This window comes from Salvelinus alpinus, chromosome 22, assembly GCF_045679555.1.
Source record: "Salvelinus alpinus chromosome 22, SLU_Salpinus.1, whole genome shotgun sequence".
Classification (NCBI taxonomy): Eukaryota; Metazoa; Chordata; class Actinopteri; order Salmoniformes; family Salmonidae; genus Salvelinus; species Salvelinus alpinus.
This window is the reverse complement of record NC_092107.1, coordinates 11,781,269-11,803,302: the sequence shown is the minus strand read 5'-3', so window position 1 is coordinate 11,803,302 and position 22,034 is coordinate 11,781,269. Positions and strand designations below refer to the sequence as shown.

The window sequence follows — 22,034 nt, the reverse complement described above, 5'->3', positions numbered from 1 at the left end:
CAGGGTGCATCTCAGATGGAAACTGGATAAGAGATGTTGTACAGAGTTGATGTATAGCCAGGGTGCATCTCAGATGGAAACTGGATAAGAGATGTTGTACAGAGTTGATGTATAGCCAGGGTGCATCTCAGATGGAAACTGGATAAGAGATGTTGTACAGAGTTGATGTATAGCCAGGGTGCATCTCAGATGGAAACTGGATAAGAGATGTTGTACAGAGTTGATGTATAGCCAGGGTGCATCTCAGATGGAAACTGGATAAGAGATGTTGTACAGAGTTGATGTATAGCCAGGGTGCATCTCAGATGGAAACTGGATAAGAGATGTTGTACAGAGTTGATGTATAGCCAGGGTGCATCTCAGATGGAACTTTGATGCTGTAACCTTTTCTCAGGGGATGAGTCATTGTCTGTGACTTTCTACACAGCTGGAGGGATCACGCGCATCTGTTTTTGGTCTCAATTAGCTGTCTCTTCTATTTCTGCGCTCTGGCTGGCTTGAAAGGTAGAAAGCATTGGTACTAAAGCACTGTTTTCAAAGGCAGAATACACAAAGACAGAGGCAGATACTAAACAAACGAGATTTACTTTCAGTCAAGTATCTTCAGATGAGGCAAAGAAGTTTGAAGTGTGCCATCAAAACAACTTCTGAGTAGCCGCCGGTGTCGTCAGATCTGTGGCCTGAACTGTGCTGTTCCAAATGAAGAAAGATTGAAACCTCAATGAAGAATACTCACGTCGTGAGCTTGATTGCTAAGGCTATAGCTAGAGTTGTTTTCTCGGTAATATCAAATGAGGAACTGTGATAATGTCCTCTGCTCCTCCCAGGTGAGGGAGGACATGACGGAGCAGGGGTCAATCTTCAGTTCGGTCTCAGATGTGATTAGAGCGACAGGCCCTGATGGAGAATTTCATCTCAAGTGCTTTAACCACCAACCGTGTTCCAAAATTAGACGCTTGACAGAGCAGAGATGTGCTCTGAGACACAGACACACACACACACACACACAGAGATATGCACACCAAGACACACACACACACACACACACACACACACACACACACACACACACACACACACACACACACACACACACACACACACACACACACACACACACACACACACACACACACACACACACACACACACACACACACACACACACACACACACACACACGCACACACACACCCTGCCAGAGACCTACTGCTTCTGTTTACCCCAGAAAAAGTCCTTCCCTGCTGGCTGCTACCGTCCCGTCCTCTCTGTTTAGAGTTGCTTGCCTGGATGAGTCAGGATAATCCAACCTGTGAAGCCATCCAATCCAACCCCCACCCCCGTCGAAAACCCCCCAAAAGCACCCAGCCTCACCAACCCTCTATGTCTCCCTTCTCTCCACTCTTGACGGAGCGAGATGAATAGCGTGCTCTGTGCTTGGCAGATTGTACTTCAAAAAGTCCCGGTAGGCTCCACTTCTCTCCTGTCAGAAGACACAGAGCTCTACCTCAAAGTTAGCCCACCACGCAGCACAGAGTCAGACCTGTTCAACCGTGAACCTGTGTATCACACAAGATCACGACCCCAATCATCTCTTGGTGATTGCACTTGTTTGTCACACCGATGGAATGGCATTCATACACACACTGACCACATCCAACTTGGCCCTGCTAAGAAACAGCAATTCACTTTCTTGTTATCTGCAGCCAAAATGCCACTGAAGCAGAGGAATCACTGATTACCAAGGGGAAATCGGCAGACGCAAACACACATGCATGATTGCTCTCACGCACCATTCCCTTCGCTCATTCACACACAAACACATACGCCTGTTGGAAATACACAGCCATTGAGTGCTCTAATGAAAATGACAATAGGCTGAATGCAATTAACTAGGTAGAAACCCAATCACTCAACTTGCGAAAGTATTCACCCCTTTGGCATTTTTCCTATTTTGTTGCCTTACAACCTGGAATTAAAATAGATTTTTGGGGGGTTTGTATCATTTGATTTACACAACATGCCTACCACTTTGAAAAACATGTTTTATTGCGAAACAAACAAGAAATAAGACAAAAAAAACAGAAAACTTGAGCGTGCATAACTATTCACCCCCCTCAAAGTCAATACTTTGTAGAGACACATTTTGCAGCAATTACAGCTGCAAGTCTCTTGGGGTATGTCTCTATAAGCTTGGCACATCTAGCCACTGGGATTTTTTAAGGCAAAACTGCTCCAGCTCCTTCAAGTTGGATGGGTTGGATGGTGTAGAGCAATCTTTAAGTCATACAACATATTCTCAATTGGATTGAGGTCAGGGCTTTGACTAGGCTATTCCAATACATTTAAATGTTTCCCCTTAAACTACTTGAGTGTTGCTTTAGCAGTATGCTTAGGGTCATTGTCCTGCTGGAAGGTGAACCTCCATCCCAGTCTCAAATCTCTGGAAGACTGAAACAGGTTTCAAGAATTTCCCTGTCTTTAGCTCCATCCATCATTCCTTCAATTCTGACCAGTTTCCTAGTCCCTGCCGATGAAAAACATCCGCACAGCATGATGCTGCCACCACCATGCTTCACTGTGGAGATGGTGTTCTCGGGCTGATAAGAGGTGTTGGGTTTGCGCCAGACATAGCGTTTTCCTTGATGGCCAAAAAGCTCAATTTTAGTCTCATCTGACCAGAGTACCTTCTTCCATATGTTTGGGGAGTCTCCCACATGTTTTTTGGCTAACACCAAACGTGTTTGCTTATTTTTTTCTGGCCACTCTTTCATAAAGCCCAGCTCTGTGGAGTGTACGGCTTAAAGTGGTCCTATGGACAGATACTCCAATCTCCGCTGTGGAGTGTTGCAGCTCCTTCAGGGTTATCTTTGGTCTCTTTGTTTCCTCTCTGATTAATGCCCTCCTTGCCTGGTCTGTGAGTATTGGTGGGCGGCCCTCTCTTGGCAGGTTTGTTGTGGTGCCATATTCTTTCCATTTTTTAATAATGGATTTAATGGAGCTCCGTGGGATGTTCAAAGTTTCTGATATTTTTTTATAACCCAACCCTGATCGGTACTTCTCCACAACTTTGTCCCTGACCTGTTTGGAGAGCTCCTTGGTCTTCATGGTGTCGCTTGCTTGGTGGTGCACCTTGTTTAGTGGTGTTGCAGACTCTGGGGCCTTTCAGAACAGGTGTATATATACTGAGATCATGTGACAGATCATGTGACACTTAAATTGCACACAGGTGGACTTTATTGAACTAATTATGTGACTTTCGAACGTAATTGGTTGTACCAGATCTTATTTAGGGGCTTCATAGCAAAGGGGGTGAAAACATCTGCACCTACCACTTTGCCCTTTTTTATTTTTATGAATTTTAAAAAATAAGTAATTTTTTAAATTTCACTTCACCAATGTGGACTATTTTGTGTATGCCCATTACATGAAGTCCAAATAAAAATCAATTTAAATTACAGGTTGAAATGCAACAGAATAGGAAAAACGCCAAGGGGATGAATACTTTTGCAAGGCACTGTAGGCACAGAGAAGATCAGAAAGTTCTAATGTACGAATGTCTGTATACAGAAAAGCAGCTGACAGAAATACAAATTGAGGAAGACAAGAGAATCTTCTGGCTCAAAGCTATGCACACGTTGATGTAATCATTTCCAATGACCTGAGGATTTTTCTGTTGGGCTGAGAGAGAACAGGAGACAAATAGCTTTTTTGTCCCTGTTGGCTAATTCCCATCTCTCTCTCTCTCTCTCTCACTCTCTCTCCCTCTCTCTTCTGTGATTAATTCAGCCACCCAAAATAGACTGCTATAATTAATGCTAGGTTACTAGTGGAGCGTAGTCCCTTTCACACAGACTCAGAGTACAAACATGATAATTGTCAAGAGGCTAACAAGAATAGCACATCCCAAAGTCACTTCCTTTAGTAACCTATATATCACTGGGCTGGACAAAAAAGGCACCTCCCATGTTCTCGACTGGAAGTTACAATGCCAAAACCCTAAACAGTATATTCAAACACTGCCGGTCAGAGTGGGGTGGAAGTTCACCCAGTTGTTTACCAGTCACACCCTGAATATCACAAAGGGAGCAACGCCCTCCGCTGCCGGCTGCCGCTCAACTCGCCGCTGATTGGATGACCTTTGACCCCCTCCCATTGTGGGCCCAGCTGGTCTGTCCCTCCGTGTGTCCGTCTGGCTAACAAAAGGGTGCCAACTTTAAACGCTGCAATCTAACTAAAAGGAAGGGGAAACGGTTTGGGGGTTGCAACGCAAACAGTTGCTCATTCAACTGTACATGCTCCTCACCCAAATCCTCAACCATTTCTTAGTGGGCTGCATTAAAATGGGCCAATACCAGCCAAGACAATAGGCCTAAGTTTAAAGTCATTGCACTACAGTGCGGCACCCAGGTCAGACCCAGCCCTGCCCTGGAGAGTCCTGCCCATGCAGCTTTCTAGCTATCCAGGCAGGTGAGCCACACTGTCCCCATTGTTAATGCTCGGCATGTGACATCAGAGGCCAACAGACTGAAAGACCCCCCCGAATAACATGACCAGCTGTGCTCAAGAATGTAAGGTATGCAATCAAGACACATGTAAAGAATGTTATAATGCACTGTTGTTTATACATGATATGCATACCTATATGTCAACTCAAGCATTTAAGCAGCTTACTCATTTTAAATTATAAATACACATGGTACTCAACAGATCATTCCTGATGTTGCTTTGCACATAGGATGTTGGGGGTATTTCATGCGTGGGTGGCTTGATGTAAAACTTGCCTTGAGTTGTCAACACTTTGGCCTCAAGGAGTCCTTGGGAAGATCCCAATTGCATACTCCTCGAGAGGGGAGGAACTCTGGCTTTCTCATCCAATGGGTTTTGAGAAGGAGCCGAGGAGAGAGGACACGAGGACTATGCAATTGAGATCTACCCCTGCTCTCTGTCTCTGGGCGGAGTCACAGATCAATACAGCACATAAGCACCATCTGTCAATGTATTACATTCTGCTGAGTCACATATTTTTGCCTTATGGTGACAACAAGGCCCCAATGGCAGGGCCTATAAGTATGGCCATGATGGGATGGCCTGCTACAGTATGATGCATCCTCATCATCACCCCCAGCCTCAATCATCATTGGTTTCTAACAAGAGGATGAGTGTATTGTGTGTGGGACATCTGGGGTCAATGTCTGGACACTGGTCTGGACACATATCTCAGCCATCCTACCAGAGTATCAGAACCCGCAAGTCATTGTGTCATAGTATTACCATAGTGTTAGGCTTACACACAAGTCAAGCCAGTCATATATTCTGTATAATGTGAGTGTCGATCCCTCCATACCTGCACTGGCTTGTCGTTCTTCCACAAAACTGATGTTCTTTATAGCCTTCCATTACAATAGGATACAGTAGCAAAACTACACTTCCTTTCAGCCGCACCTATACTATTCCAGTTGACTGTTCCCTTCGCCATATCAGAGGATGCGGACAGGTAGCCTACATGAGAGTATAAGGTGTTTCATTGCAGGCATGCGTCGTATAAAAATGCAGGGCGCGTTTTTGAAATGTATTACTGTAGAGATGAATAGGCAAAAACTACAGCCACACAGAACACGATAGAAGGTGGGCATATGGCTCTATTACACCGGACACAGATATTTCATAGTTTACCTTTCAATAAAACCCAGATCATGTTTCCACACCACAAGCAGAATACAATGGTATACATCTGACTCAGAACGTAATGATTCGGCAATGCAGAGCGGCGTGTAAGTGGTGGTCTTGACTGAACCATAGGCTTCTGCAGACACTGCAAATCATTTAACATATTACATGCATATAAATAGCCTATTTCAAAACTATTGGCTGCAGTTATTTTTCAATAGATCTAAATTGTTTCGCATCTTGTTCCTACTAATTGATCGCATTTCTTGGATTTGAAAACGAAGAAGACTTCCGAGACATGCACGCACAGAGATTAATTCATTATTAACCATTCAAAATCAACAAAACATCAAGTCCCCATAAATAACGGTATGGGTATAGGGAATATAGAGTGAACTCACCAATGAGAAGAGTGAATAATTGTGTGAGTCCGTGCCGCCTTTTGTGTAATCCAATCCCAACGAAATATGGAAGAACATGTAATTTCAGAACGTCTTCATGAACATTGGATGGAGCAATGATGCGATGCGGGCAAGTGGTCTTCTTGATGCAAATACTTGTACGAGTCAATCCGCTTTTAATAAAATAAAACAAAAAAACAAGACGAGCAGTGAATAACGATTTCGATAAATGTTTTGTAATATTTATGCTTTAGTTGACTGTGCAGTTACTGTCGCACAGATTGGGTTCCTCTCCCAACTCCACTCGCTGGCCCTGCCTTCTGAGCGAGCCTATTGGCACAGACGCCCGGACATGCAAATTTACTCTACCCATTAAAGTTTTACAAAAATACAACGGACCCATGTTTCAGTCACTCTACAGCGCCACCGTGTGTTTTATATATATATATATTTTTTGTTAACCTCTATTTAACTACGCAAGTCAGTGAAGAACACATTATTATTTACAATGACGGCCTACACCGGACAAACCCGGACGACGCTGGGCCAAATGTGCGCCGCTCTATGGGACTCCCAATCACGGCCGGTTGTAATACAGCCTGGATTCGAACCAGGGTCCTGTAGTGACGGCTCTAGCACTAAGATGCAGTGCTGCACCACTCGGGAGCCCATAATAATTCAAAAAGTGGCTACACTATTACCACTTAATTAACAGCTCTTTTCTTTCAAGTTGGATTGTAGTAAACCTAAATTGGTATTTAAGACTAAAATAAATGGGCTTTAAATGGACAAATGTGTTCTTGTCAGGCAGAAGATGCCATGATGTCCTGCCTTCAAGATTGTGGAGGAGAATCTACTGAATGATTGATGTGTGGGCTAAAAAGCTTCGGAGATCAATTCTGACTGTGAAGATCCCAAAAAGTCTCCAGATTTAACTTCTATAAGAAACAGTTTTCCTCAATTGACTTTGTGGTTTCAGTAGACATCATCAGCTTTTAGCAAGACACAGTGGATGGAATGTGCTGCCTAATAAAATGTCAATTTTCATGCCGATATAAACTAAAACCATCTGGTCATTATTAGCACTGTTTCAATCCAACTTTCCATTACGCTATACTACAACATCACCGGGCCTTTCCTTCCCCAGTGTATGTGCTAGTCATTACATCTTAGTTGAGAAATGTCTTGAGAAGTGGCAATTAATACTAACACTCATACTCGTTTGGCCCTACATGCGTACTTGTGTAACTTATAGCTTGTGCCTACAGGACTTTAGCACAGCACTCCTCTTCTCATAAAGAATAGTTAAGGTTTTCAAAACAAATACACTGATGTCTGAGATACACTGATTATACTGTGCTAGGGTTGAATAGGGTTATACTGTGATTGAACATTATTGACAGCTTCAGGGTCTGACAGTAAGTCTACTTAGTCAATATTCTACCTTGACAATCAGAGGTATGTCTGGTACAAGGACAAGGTAGATGGACCAGAGATGAATAAACACAGTGGATGACTGTCCATTAGATTATTGTGGAGGAAATGGCATTAGAATGGTAGGATCTATTATCATAATGTTGTGTATGTAGACCCTGGAAGGTCTACTCTATTTCAGTCCAGAGACATGAACAGTGAATGACTCTTAGGGAGTGACGAAGGGAGTCCAACAGCTGGGGCTCACAGCAGCAAACCTTCATCTCTGTGTGCGCCTTGCAGTGCTTCTCCTTGTGAACATCAAAGAGTTTAGCAGCATATACAGTAACACAAGAGCCAGTTAGTCAATGTTCACTTCCCTGCCCAAACTCTTAATCATCAGAGTGAAGATGTCAAAAGATTTTCATGTTACCTACTGAGCAGGTAAATTACCTCGTTACTAGCAGGCGCCTGCTAGCACAGGGGTATATTCATTAGTGCAAACCGTTGCAACAAAATAAATGCGTCTTATTGGAGAAATTGAGTTTAGTCCTCCCCATTTCAGCCCGTTTGGGTCTGAATTAAACCCTGTTTAAACAGCTAGCCAGTGGCAAAAGGTCTCCATTTTAGTCAACTGTTTATTGCAAGGATGGAAACCCACAGAATAATCATTTGTCTTATGGAGCTGAAGTATGGTCCCAAAGTGCATGTACAGCATATCATGTGAAAATGTCAACGCACATATTTATGCTGAGGCTTTTTACAGTTGGCGTCATCTAGCAGGACTATTTTATTACACTGTTTAAGGACATCTTCTATGGTTTCCATCAAACAGTCCTTTAAAATACATACAAACACTGCTCTTCTAACATATCGTGGAAATACATTCACAAGATGGCTTAATACTCCAACAAGGCAGTGAAATAAGCCTTGTATATTAAGACTAGTATAGAAGATATTTTCTGGCTTTAAATAGTAAATCTCCCAGACATTGTTTTTTTTAGCCAAAAATATACCTGTTGGAAGATTGCAACAATATTTGAAAGAGTAATCTTTGTAGTGTGTACAATTATGTCCAAATAACTTTTCAGTGTCAAAATGCCTTTTAGTACAAACAATGCCATTTTCAGAAACAAATGTCATGTTTGTGGCATTAACATGTAATAATCAATCTGCATTAAAATGAGAGTTTGTTGGAAACCATTGGACCAGGGCACATCAAAAACACAACCCAACACTCAAAACATATTACCTTTCCCTCCCCAACAGAGACACAGCTCAAATCAGTTATATGGCCTTCATACATTTACATTAAACAAATATTATTAACACCAATCTCAAGTGATTCAATCACACAAATGCCATAGAGTTTCTTTCTGTGTTCGTTTATACAAGCAGACGCTCCACCTACCACTCCTTACTGTCAGCCCACCTCATTGAGTGGAGTGGCATCGAGTCACTGACAGTCAAAGTACTGGGAGTCAGTAGATCACCCATGTAGTACAGTTACCCTCTCTTAAATAAACCTAGTCCACAGCCATGGGACTTCTGCCAGAGAGTGGCCACTAGTAATGACCTTTGACCCCATCTAGGCCTGAACTTGGGCAGCCTGCTCCTTCTCCAGCCGCCGCTGTTGGTAGGAATTGTAGATGTCCAGGAACATGTCCTTGCAGGCAATTTTGGCGCCAAGCTTGGAACAGATGAGGAAGGAGCCGGCCATCTTGCGGTGCAGGGAGTAGGTCTCCTCGGGGGGCGGGGTGAGGCGGTGACGCAGCATGACAGGGATCAGGCTCTGGATCCGCTGCGTGGTGCTCTGGGTGCCAAAGTCAAAGGGGTCAGAGTTGGCGAAGGCCTCGCCCAGGATCATCACTGCCTCCACGTGGGCGTCCTGGAACGCCTTGGGAGAGGGGGCATTTTCAACACAACTTGGTAACACTCCGCATGTATAATGCTTTATTACTTGTTAAAAGCATGTATGAACCTTTATTATGGTCTTAAAATGAATAATATTATATATCCCTCTGTTTATTAGTTTTTTTTACTGACTCAAAAGTGTAGAAAAGTACATGGCTATGTATACAACCCCGCCCCAGTAGAAGGAGAGGAGAAAGGGAACAGAGAGAGAAGGGTGATGTCATAAACCACACATAAAAAATGTATACGCTTCATGACACCATGGTTATCACTGCACAAAAATACCTTCTTACCTTGGCCTCAAACCCTGTGAGGAACTTGAGGTCCTTGGATTTCTCCAGCACAGTCTCCCTATCTCCGATGGAGGCTGCGTGCACCACCTGGACACAGACAGACGTCATCAAAAGGTTACAGAGAACAAAATCAAAGCCATTTGATATGCTGTGCTCCTGGGTCTAAAATATTCATGGGATCTGTCATTCATCAGGTAATTGTTAGGGCACACCGTAGAAAAACGTTGTCCAGGTAGTCCGTCCCTGCTTCGGCCCATTTCCTTTCGTTTGGTGTTTTAATGCACACGACTCAGATTAATTTACCTGTACGTAATCATCTGTGAAGGCCTCAGGGTAATCCCGGCACGCACCGAAATCCAACAGAATAATCTGGAGACACAAAGTGGGCGGAGGTTTAACTACGTAACATCCCCACCAATAGAACAATCGCCATCACACATGTTCATGAATGCGGGGAATAAAGTGGTATGTTCTCATGAAAATGTATGATACACTGAATACATGTACATAAAATGTATTTCAGTGTACATGTATTCATAAATCCAGTATAAAGCTATTTAATACAAAAACATGATTGAAGGTCAGAGTCATGGTATTGATGAATGACACAGAGGTTAAGTCCCCAATGGCACCCTATTCCCTACATAAAAATCAGCGCACCCTGTGGCCTCTGGTCAAAAGTAGCGCACTATATAGGGAATAGGGTTCCAGATGAGACACCTCTAGCATCTCGTCACAGGCTCACTCGCCCTCTCACCTTGTTCTGCTCAGCGTTGTAGAAGAAGTTGGCCCAGTTGGGGTCCGTCTGCATGAAGCGGAACTCAAAGAGCTCTCTCAGACACAGCTGTAGGATGTTGAAGCAGATCTGTAGGGGAGAGGTGATGTGGGACCACAGGGGTCAGTTTATCACTCCTAAACTGAGTCCCAAAATGGCACCAAATAGGGAACAGGGTGACATTTGGGATGCATCCACTACATAGTGTGAGTGATATCAGTGTCACCACTCAACTTGGGATACTGCCCCCTGCTGGTCAAAATGAGCCATGTTCATAGTGTTGCTTCAGAAATGTGGTTTTAGAGCGTCCTTTTAAAGTATTAATAATGCTCTCCATTATCTGTCGTTTTCATTTCATCCCAACGCCACAGGTGCTGAATCGTGAGTGAAACCTTGTCTGTTCACAAAGTAAGAACCCTGGAGTCATTTTAAACCAGATTCCACAATCACTTGAGCCATTAATAAATATGAATGATTCCTCTACTTCTGGGTGTAGAGACAATGACGTATGATTCATTGCTTCAGGGTTTGGGGGGGGGGGGCGAGGGGATGCCTAATTTCTTCATATCAGTGACAACTGAGAAGAGCACATTATACAGGTGGTCTGCAGAGTCATAGCTTAGCAACCTATCTAACGGTTAAGGCAGGATTTCCCAAACTCAGTCCTCGGGACCCCAAGAGGTGCAACGTTTTGGTTTTTGCCAAAACGTCAGCTGTAAGTCATAGCCGTGGCCGATTAATTAGGGCCGATTTCAAGTTCATAACAAATCGGTAATCGGCATTTTTGGACGCCGATTATGGCCGATTACATTGCACTCCACAAGGAGACAGGCTGACCACCTGTTATGCAAGTGGAGCAAGGAGCCAAGGTAAGTTGCTAGCTAGCATTAAACTTATCTTATAAAAAACAATCAATCTTCACACAATCACTAGTTAACTACACATGGTTGATGAAATTACTAGGTTAACTAGCTTGTCCTGCGTTGCATATAATCAATGCGGTGCCTGTTAATTTATCATTGAATCACAGCCTACTTCGCCAAACGGGTGATGATTTAAGCACATTCGTGAAAAAAGCACTGTCGTTGCACCAATGTGTACCTACCCATGAACATCAATGCTTTTCTTAAAATCAATACACAAGAAAAAAAAAATGTAAACCTGCATATTTAGTTAATATTGCCTGATAACATGAATTTCTTTTAACTAGAGAAATTGTGTCACTTCTCTTGCGTTCTGTGCAAGCAGAGTCAGGGTATTTGGGCCACCTGGCTCGTTGTGAACTGTGTGAAGACCATTTCTTCCTAACAAAGACCGTAATTAATTTGACTGAATTTTACATAATTATGACATAACATTGAAGGTTGTGCAATGTTACAGCAATATTTAGACTTAGATAAAATAAAGGTTCCGTATTTCACTGAAAGAATTAAATGTTTTGTTTTCGAAATGATAGTTTCCGGATTTGACCATATTAATGACCTAAGGCTCGTATTTCTTTGTGTTTATTATATTATAATTAAGTCTATGATTTGAGATTTGATAGAGCAGTCTGACTGAGCGGTGGTTGGCAGCAGCAGGCTCCTAAGCATTCATTCAAACCGCACTTTACTCCATTTGCCAGCAGATATTCGCAATGCTTGAAGCACAGCACTGTTTATGACTTCAAGCCTATCAACTCCTGAGATTAGGCTGGCAATACTATAGTGCCTATAAGAACATCCAATAGTCAAAGGTCTATGAAATACAATTGGTATAGAGAGAAATAGTCCTATAATAAATACAACCTAAAACCAGCTTTCATATGTTCTCATGTTCTGAGCAAGGAACTTAAACGTTAGCTTTTTTACATGGCACATACTTTCTTCTCCAACACTTAGTTTTTGCATTATTTAAACCAAATTGAACATGTTTCATTATTTATTTGAGACTAAATTGATTTTATTGATGTATTATATTAAGTTAAAATAAGTGTTCATTAAGTATTGTTGTAATTGTCATTATTACAAATATATATCCCGTCTGGATTACTGCAACTCGCTGTTGGCTGGGCTCCCTGCCTGTGCCATCAAACCCCTACAACTCATCCAGAACGCCGCAGCCCGTCTGGTGTTCAACCTTCCCAAGTTCTCTCACGTCACCCCGCTCCTCTGCTCTCTCCACTGGCTTCCAGTTGAAGCTCGCATCCGCTACAAGACCATGGTGCTTGCCTACGGAGCTGTGAGGGGAACGGCACCTCAGTACCTTCAGGCTCTGATCAGGCCCTACACCCAAACAAGGGCTCTGCGTTCATCCTCCTCTGGCCTGCTCGCCTCCCTACCACTGAGGAAGTACAGTTCCCGCTCAGCCCAGTCAAAACTGTTCGCTGCTCTGGCACCCCAATGGTGGAACAAACTCCCTCACGACGCCAGGACAGCGGAGTCAATCACCACCTTCCGGAGACACCTGAAACCCCACCTCTTCAAGGAATACCTAGGATAAAGCAATCCTTCTGCCCCCCCCCCCCCCTTAAAAGATTTAGATGCACTATTGTAAAGTGGCTGTTCCACTGGATGTCATTAGGTGAATGCACCAATTTGTAAGTCGCTCTGGATAAGAGCGTCTGCTAAATGACTTAAATGTAAATGTAAAAATATATAAATAATAAATAAATAAATTTAAAATTAGTCCGATTAATCGGTATCTGCTTTTTTTGGTCCTCCAATAATCAGTATCGGCGTTGAAAAATCATAATCGTTTGACCTCTAGTAGTATTAGGGCAAAAAAAAATCTAAACCCCCCCGGGGTCCGAAGGGCCGAGTTTGGGAAACTCTGGGTTAAGGGCAGTCAGAGCTACAACCAGTCAACGAGTTAGACTAAGGTTAGGCAATGATGTGGCCACAACATCCCCCCACAGCGCTACCGGGAAAAAGGCCATTCACCACATTCACCCAATGTTTATTATCCTGGGTGGAGGTCAACTCTAACCTGATTCCTTGTCTCCTGATCCAGATCCACACAGCTGTCCAGCGGTACCCCTGACACCAGCTCCATGGCCAGAACCCTCCTTCCTGAGAGCTCGTCCACCACAAATGGAACGTGGAAAAATGGGTCATCCGCCAGAAGTGACCTGAGGCAGACAGACATCATTAATCTGCTCAACAGGACTGAGCTGGTACATTGCTATGCATCAATACACAACAGGACCACAAATTGTACTACCATCAGATTCACAGTGCATTAGAGAGCGTATCATCCTGACAGGAACTGAAATAAATAAAGATAGAAATCACATGAGGGCCAGCTTCCCCAATACTGTGGAAAGTGGTATTTAATTTATACTCACTGTATAGTAACATTTGGATACACTAAGAGGACTACTACAGGCTATTCAAGTTAATTATCCTTCTGAAGAGACATCATGCTTTATGACAGACTCAGTGGTGTAGGGCTTACTTAAAATGCTTGGCACTCTCCGCCTCTCTCTTGTAGTCGCACTCCCACGCCAGCTCCCTTTGAAGGACTTCTAGACTACTGTCTGCAAACAAGCCTGTGAGAAAATAAATGTCAATGTAAGTTAGGCAGCCTCCTGAGGGCATTTTCCCAAGTACTAGGATATCTTTCTCACTACAAAGCATTCAAGTAGATTACTTTAGTCATGAAAAGCGCTATATAAATTGAATAAATTATTATTAGTTTGGATTTCTGAACCCTTACCGTCTGGTAGAACAATACTCATCTTCAGCACAGACATCAGGTTGTTGATGTCACTGTGGATGCTCTCAGCTACTCCTGGGTACTGCAATGAAGAGAGAGAACAGACATCCAGAATTACATGAGAAAAGATCAAAGACTGTCTGAGAATATCAAGAACCTAATCTTAGAGCTCCCATGACAAAACACTGCGATAATCTCTTTACCAGAACAATAACTTTTTAACAAGTTACTTTAAAAAAAAGGCAACCAACCCTTAACTAGGGGTCGGGATTTTAGGTAGATGTTTTTTTTCTTTAGCCAAATATAAATAATCTACATTTTACAATGACAAATAAAACCTCTTCATGGGTCATTGACTGATACCATTGCTACTATACTACTGAACCTGGAATTGGAGCCTGGATCTCTTTGGATGCCAAAGGATATGTATGGCATCCCTCACCTGGATCTTCATGGCGACCTCCCTGCCATCGTGCAGCTTCCCGTGATGCACCTGGCCAATGGAGGCGGCGGCGAAGGGCTTGTCCGCAAACGACGACAGCTTCTCCCTCCAGCCCGCACCTAGCTCCTCCTCCAGAACTTTCTGCAGTCACATACACAGCAGAGCGGACAGTCTTGAAGTCCAATTTGATTCCAAATTGACTTGCTAACATTCGTAGCAGTGGAATGTCAAATATTACTATACAATATCTGAAGTTCAAGAAGACACCCGATAGGCACAGCAATCTAAGGCACCGCAGTGCTAGAGGCGTCACTACAGACACCCTGGTTCGAATCCAGGCTGTATCACAGCCGGCCGTGATTGGGAGTCCCATAGGGCGGCGCACAATTGGCCCAGCATCGTCCGCGTTTGGCCGGTGTAGACCGTAATTTTAAATAAGAATTTGTTCTTAACTGACTTGCCTAGTTAAATAAAGGTTAAATGCATTTATTTTTATAATAATTTCAGTGTATGCATGACTCACATTCATCTGCCAGGAGGGCATGAAGTCCGCGCTCTGTCGGACCCGCTCAAAGATCTTCTGTAGCTGCGGGTTTATGAAGGAGTTATCTACAGGGAAGAGCACAACATATGTTAAATTTACCTGGTATGCATAATGTGTTGAATTGGTAATACTTTACATAGAATGTAATGTAGCATCTATAATGCCTTTATAGATGCAGCATAACCATCCAACAAGTATTCCAATTGAATTCATCAAAGATAAATGTGATGGGTGACAGAGGGGAGGGTAGACCATTATACCTTGTATACTGAGCATCTGTCCTATTTTGAGGGCTGCCCCTCTGACTTTGCACAAGGTGTCCACTATCCTCTCAGCATTGGCCTCGGACAGGAGAGGAGAGTCCAACAGGGCACCCTCTGAGAGAGACATGGTCGAGTTTATTATGGAATCAGAATGAAGGAGAGAAGCAAGCATAGAGTAAAACAAACTAAGGTCTGAATTCATGAGCAAGACCGGAGTAACTACACACCAACATGAGAAATACTGTATATCATAACATTCAATGGTGAACCAAGCCATATTGAGAGGAACCAGATTCAACCCAATGCCAGCCTGGCGGCCAATCGAACAACCTATCATGCAGCTTCTTCATCTCAGGGTCTGTTTCAGAGATGCATGGAGGAACCTAGAGTTGAAGTCGGAAGTTTACATACTTTTATCACAGCCGGCCGTGATTGGGAGTCCCATAGGGCGGCGCACAATTGGCCGCCCTATGACTCGAACCTAAGTGTTTTTCAACCACTCCACAAATTTCTTGTTAACAAACTATAGTTTTGGAAAGTCGGTTAAGACATCTACTTTGTGCATGACAAGTAATTTTTCCAACAATGGTTTACAGACAGATTAATTCACTGTATCGCAATTCCAGTGGGTCAGAAGTTTACATACACTAAGTTGACTGTTTCTTTAAACAGCTTGGAAAATTCCAGAAAATGATGTCATAGCTTTAGAAGCTTCTGATAGGCTAATTGACATCATTTGAGTCAATTGGAGGTGTACCTGTGGATGTATTTCAAGGCCGACCTTCAAACTCATTGCCTCTTTGCTTGAAGGCATAGGAAAATCAAAAGAAATCAGCCAAGACCTCAGAAAAAAAATGGTAGACCTCCACAAGTCTGGTTCATCCTTGGGAGCAATTTCCAAATACCTTAAGGTACCACGTTCATCTGTACAAACCATAGTACTCAAGTATAAACACCATGGGACCACGCAACCATCATACCGCTCAGGAAAGAGATGCGTTCTGTCTCCTAGAGATGAACGTGATTTGGTACAAAAAGTGCAAATCAATCCCAGAACAGCAGCAAAGGACCTTGTGAAGATGCTGGAGGAAATAGGTACAAAAGTATCTATATCCACAGTAAAACGAGTCCTATATCGGCATAACCTGAAAGGCCGCTCAGCAAGGAAGAAGCCACTGCTCCAAAATCATCATAAAAAAGCCAGACTACGGTTTGCAACTGCACATGGGGAAAAAGATCGTACTTTTTGGAAAAATGTCCTCTGGTCTGATCAAACAAAAATAGAACTGTTTGGCCATAATGACCATCATTATGTTTGGAGGAAAAAGGGGGAGGCTTGCAAGCCGAAGAACACCATCCCAACCGTGAAACACGGGGGTGGCAGCATCATGTTGTGGTGGTGCTATGCGGCAGGAGGGACTGGTGCACTTCACAAAGTAGATAGCATCATGAGGAAGGGAAATTATGTGGATATATTGAAGCAACATCTCAAGACATCATTCAGAAAGTTAAAGCTTGGTCGCAAATGGGTCTTCCAAATGGACAATGACCCCAAAGCATACTTACAAAGTTGTGGAAAAATGGCTTAAGTACAACAAAGTCAAGGTATTGGAGTGGCCATCACAAAGCCCTGACTTCAATCCTATAGAAAATTTGTGGGCAGAACTGAAAAAGCATGTGCGAGCAAGGAGGCCTACAAACCTGACTCATGTTACACCAGCTCGGTCATGAGGAATGGGCCAGGCTTGTGGAAGGCTACCCAAAACGTTTGACCCAATTTAAACAATTTAAAGGCAACGCTACCAAATACTAATTGAGTGCATGTAAACTTCTGACCCACTGGGAATGTGATGAAAGAAATAAAAGCTGAAATAAATCATTATCTCTACTATTATTTTGACATTTCACATTCTTAAAATAAAGTGGTGATCCTAACTGACCTAAGACGGGGAATTTTTACTAGGATTAAATGTCAGGAATTGTGAAAAAACGGAGTTTAAATGTATTTGGCTAAGGTGTATGTAAACTTCCGACTTCAACTGTACCTGCACGCTTGGCTCCCATAGACTGCTTCGCCACCTCTGCAATGGCACCTAGTCCCAGCCCGACTGCCAGACCTGCCAACGAGACAGACATAAGGAAGTGTGCCAAACACTACATTGTTTCACTTGAGACGCACACTGATCTCTCCTTTGTCTGGCCATCATACACATGTGCCATTTAAGTCAAAATCAAATCAAAGTTTATTTGTCACGTGCACCGAATACAACAGGTGTAGACCTTACAGTGAAATGGTTACTTACAGGTTCTAACCAATGGTGCAAAAAAAAGGTATTAGGTGAACAATAGGTAAGTAAAGAAATAAAAACAGTAGCGAGGATACATACAGACATCGGTTAGTCAGGCTGATTGAGGTAGTATGTACATGTAGATATGGTTAAAGTGACTATGCATATATGATGAACAGAGAGTAGCAGTAGTGTAAAGAGGAGTTGGCGGGTGGTGGGACACAATGCAGATAGCCCGGTTAGCCAATGTGCGGGAGCACTGGTTGGTCGGGCCAATTGAGGTAGTATGTACATACAGTGGGGAGAACAAGTATTTGATACACTGCCGATTTTGCAGGTTTTCCTACTTACAAAGCATGTAGAGGTCTGTAATTTTTATCATAGGTACACTTCAACTGTGAGAGACGGAATCTAAAACAAAAATCCAGAAAATCACATTGTATGATTTTTAAGTAATTCCTTTGCATTTTATTGCATGACATAAGTATTTGATACATCAGAAAAGCAGAACTTAATATTTGGTACAGAAACCTTTGTTTGCAATTACAGAGATCATACATTTCCTGTAGTTCTTGACCAGGTTTGCACACACTGCAGCAGGGATTTTGGCCCACTCCTCCATACAGACCTTCTCCAGATCCTTCAGGTTTCGGAGCTGTCGCTGGGCAATACGGAATTTCAGCTCCCTCCAAAGATTTTCTATTGGGTTCAGGTCTGGAGACTGGCTAGACCACTCCAGGACCTTGAGATGCTTCTTACGGAGCCACTCCTTAGTTGCCCTGGCTGTGTGTTTCGGGTCGTTGTCATGCTAGAAGACCCAGCCACGACCCATCTTCAATGCTCTTACTGAGGGAAGGAGGTTGTTGGCCAAGATCTCGCGATACATGGCCCCATCCATCCTCCCCTCAATACGGTGCAGTCGTCCTGTCCCCTTTGCAGAAAAGCAGCCCCAAAGAATGATGTTTCCACCTCCATGCTTCACGGTTGGGATGGGTTCTTGGGGTTGTACTCATCCTTCTTCTTCCTCCAAACACAGCGAGTGGAGTTTAGACCAAAAAGTTATATTTTTGTCTCATCAGACCACATGACCTTCTCCCATTCCTCCTCTGGATCATCCAGATGGTCATTGGCAAACTTCAGACGGGCCTGGACATGCGCTGGCTTGAGCAGGGGGACCTTGCGTGCGCTGCAGGATTTTAATCCATGACGGCGTAGTGTGTTACTAATGGTTTTCTTTGAGACTGTGGTCCCAGCTCTCTTCAGGTCATTGACCAGGTCCTGCCGTGTAGTTCTGGGCTGATCCCTCACCTTCCTCATGATCATTGATGCCCCACGAGGTGATATCTTGCATGGAGCCCCAGTCCGAGGGTGATTGACCGTCATCTTGAACTTCTTCCATTTTCTAATAATTGCGCCAACAGTTGTTGCCTTCTCACCAAGCTGCTTGCCTATTGTCCTGTAGCTCGTCCCAGCCTTGTGCAGGTCTACAATTTTATCCCTGATGTCCTTACACAGCTCTCTGGTCTTGGCCATTGTGGAGAGGTTGGAGTCTGTTTGATTGAGCGTGTGGACAGGTGTCTTTTATACAGGTAACGAGTTCAAACAGGTGCAGTTAATACAGGTAATGAGTGGAGAACAGGAGGGCTTCTTAAAGAAAAACTAACAGGTCTGTGAGAGTCGGAATTCTTACTGGTTGGTAGGTGATCAAATACTTATGTCATGCAATAAAATGCAAATTAATTACTTAAAAATCATACAATGTGATTTTCTGGATTTTTGTTTTAGATTCCGTCTCTCACAGTTGAAGTTTACCTATGATAAAAATTACAGACCTCTACATGCTTTGTAAGTAGGAAAACCTGCAAAATCGGCAGTGTATCAAATACTTGTTCTCCCCACTGTATGTATAGTTAAAGTGACTGTGCATATATGATAAACAGAGAGTAGCAGCAGTGTAAAAGAGGGGTTGGGTTGAGAAGCCTTTTTGTCCTAGACTTGGCACTCCGGTCCTGCTTGACAATTTTAAGGCCTTCCTCTGACACCGTGTAGAGGTCCTGGATGGCAGGCAGCTTAGCCCCAGTGAAATCAAGGTCATAGGGACTGGGCTGTGCAATGATGTAATGACTATAATGGTTGATTTAATAATGTACTAGAAATATTGATTGATTGTAATATAGCTGCATGCTGGCTCATGTTTCTTTAGGCATCTATCAATAGAATCCTATAGGTATACTAATAAAACTGCAATATCTGGGGTTGATTTCCATTCATTGCAGTGAAACTCTTACCCCCGAAGTTGACCAGCCTGCTGATTCTCGTGGCAGGGACCTTCCTCTCTCTTGCACGATCACTAAGCTGTAAAAATGAGACTTCCATTAAAACAATATCTAACACCAAACATAATCAAATGAGCTAATTTGAGCTACAACATCTAAATTATTTGAGGCTAAAAGACCCCAGTCTCGTGCCAAAGGATAACACTGCACAGTAGTGGATGTTCCATAACATTAACATAAGGGCCTGAGAGACTACATGCCACCATGTTTCAGCTATAGCACATACCTGGAGTAATACAGTACCACATCGGTAGGCCTATATCAAATTGGTTCATCCCAGAGGATATATTTAGATGTACAATATTCATGTGAAGCACAGTACAGTTGGCCTATGTATAAAGACCGCCATTGCATACTTCTTTAGAAAATGGGGAAATTATTTCCTAATATAGCAAAGACCAACTTAACCCCCAATGTCCCCATCATGATTTACAACTACAATGCCAGCCCAAAACCCAGTCAGTGGAACAGCCCAGACAATCAGGAGGTAAGCATACGTCACTGACCTTCTGCTTAACAATAGGCCTGGAGAGTGCCTGCTTGGACTCCCTGGCCTTCTTGATGTCCTCTGGGGTGAGTCTGGCCACTACCGAGTCATGGACAAACCTGGTGTGGCGTTGCGTCGAGGCGATGTGCAGGAACCGGGAACTTTGGCCAGGCAAGCCTGCTCCCCCTGGACCCCGGGCTGGGCTGTGAGGCACTCCGCTGGGCATCTCTGTGGCCCCTGGGCCTGGGGGGAATTCAGAGCCCACCGCCCATTTAGCAGCCTCATCCGGGTCCATTTCCTCCCATCCCTCAGCATCAGGGAACACATCATCCTTGATAGACTGTTGCTGAATATGGAAAACGTCACATTCAGTGCCTCATTCAATGTCACTGCAGGCAAGACACCATGGTGCATGCAATTGTATTAGGCAGAGTACTATAACACTTTATGCAGCTTAAGAGCTGAAAAGGCCATTGAACTGTGATAATGTCTCCAATGTACATCTATTTATTTGATGTGTGCAGAAAGGCCCCCTTCTCTCCCGTGTGAACATACCATGGCAGAACCACCCATGACTGTGCCCATCACGCTCTCAACCACCTCCTGGGCAGCTTTGACCCCAGTGCCCAGCGTGGAGTTACAGGCCATTAGCCTCAGCATCTCCCCCTGGGTGTTGGCAAACGCTTGGCCAACCTTCCCTGCTCCCCTCAGCACCTGAAACACCTCAGCTAGCATCTCTGCAAAGACACACACACACACACACACACACACACACACACACACACACACACACACACACACACACACACACACACACACACACACACACACACACACACACACTAAATCTACCTATACATTTAGTCTAAGCTTGGCTTATCATTGAAGAAGATTCAGTATGCATGACATGTAATGCACACACGTGTGTCTTCGACCTGCACTCCTCACAGGCTATATAAGTAACTTATATGCTTTCCCAAAGACGTTGTCGTTTGATTACCAAGTGAAGATAGTGGTGCACTTACGACACAATCGAATATAAGAGGCAAAAATTAGATTTTTAATTTGGGTAACGTTGAATGCATAGATTTAACCCAAGCATGTTGTTCACACTAGCTACTAAGTTAGTTAGCTAGGCTTCACACCCCAACATCAGAGCTAATGAATCACTTAGTTAACTTTAGCTAGATAGTTTAAAATATACCAAGGAATTGTCAGTCACTTACTATTGAAGGGATGCTTCCTATAGAATTTGGAGAGTAGCTGACGACTGTCCTCTTGCCCGTGAAGTCAATGGACGCTGTTTTGCAACAACTTTCAGACCCGGAAATAGAGGTTTGACTAAATTGACAGACGTGCTTGTGGTCCAACTGCGCCGGGCAAAATAGGAGAAGGCGGGCGTAATATCACTAGACCAATCCTACGCCACGTTTCAATGATTTAATGTGTGATTGACGGAGGAAAGTTTTTCCACTGAACAAATCAGAGAAGTGAAAGGTGTGGCTACGGCAA

The 22,034-nt window shown here is 43.5% G+C and overlaps 2 protein-coding genes across 3 annotated transcripts in view; both read right to left on the bottom strand.

The window, feature by feature from the left end:
* LOC139549741 (numb-like protein) overlaps positions 1–6,377 on the bottom strand; it is an 84,602-nt gene extending 78,225 nt beyond the window's left edge. For both annotated transcript variants that reach the window (XM_071360455.1, XM_071360454.1), the window contains exon 1: positions 6,072–6,377. The gene's annotated coding sequence lies outside the window, so the exon portion shown is untranslated. The remainder of the gene's footprint in view (positions 1–6,071) is intronic.
* A 1,727-nt stretch (positions 6,378–8,104) lies between these two features.
* On the bottom strand, positions 8,105–21,964 carry LOC139549005 (atypical kinase COQ8B, mitochondrial-like). Its single transcript, XM_071359040.1, has 15 exons — positions 21,749–21,964; positions 21,078–21,259; positions 20,542–20,868; positions 19,988–20,054; positions 17,457–17,528; positions 15,409–15,525; positions 15,128–15,213; positions 14,605–14,745; positions 14,163–14,244; positions 13,902–13,995; positions 13,434–13,575; positions 10,449–10,556; positions 9,995–10,060; positions 9,692–9,778; positions 8,105–9,381 (listed from the first exon to the last, which is right to left on the bottom strand). The coding sequence occupies exons 2-15, from the start codon at positions 21,255–21,257 to the stop codon at positions 9,073–9,075; spliced, it is 1,878 nt and encodes a 625-aa protein (XP_071215141.1). The 5' UTR covers positions 21,258–21,259; positions 21,749–21,964; the 3' UTR covers positions 8,105–9,072.
* Positions 21,965–22,034: the final 70 nt, after the last annotated feature.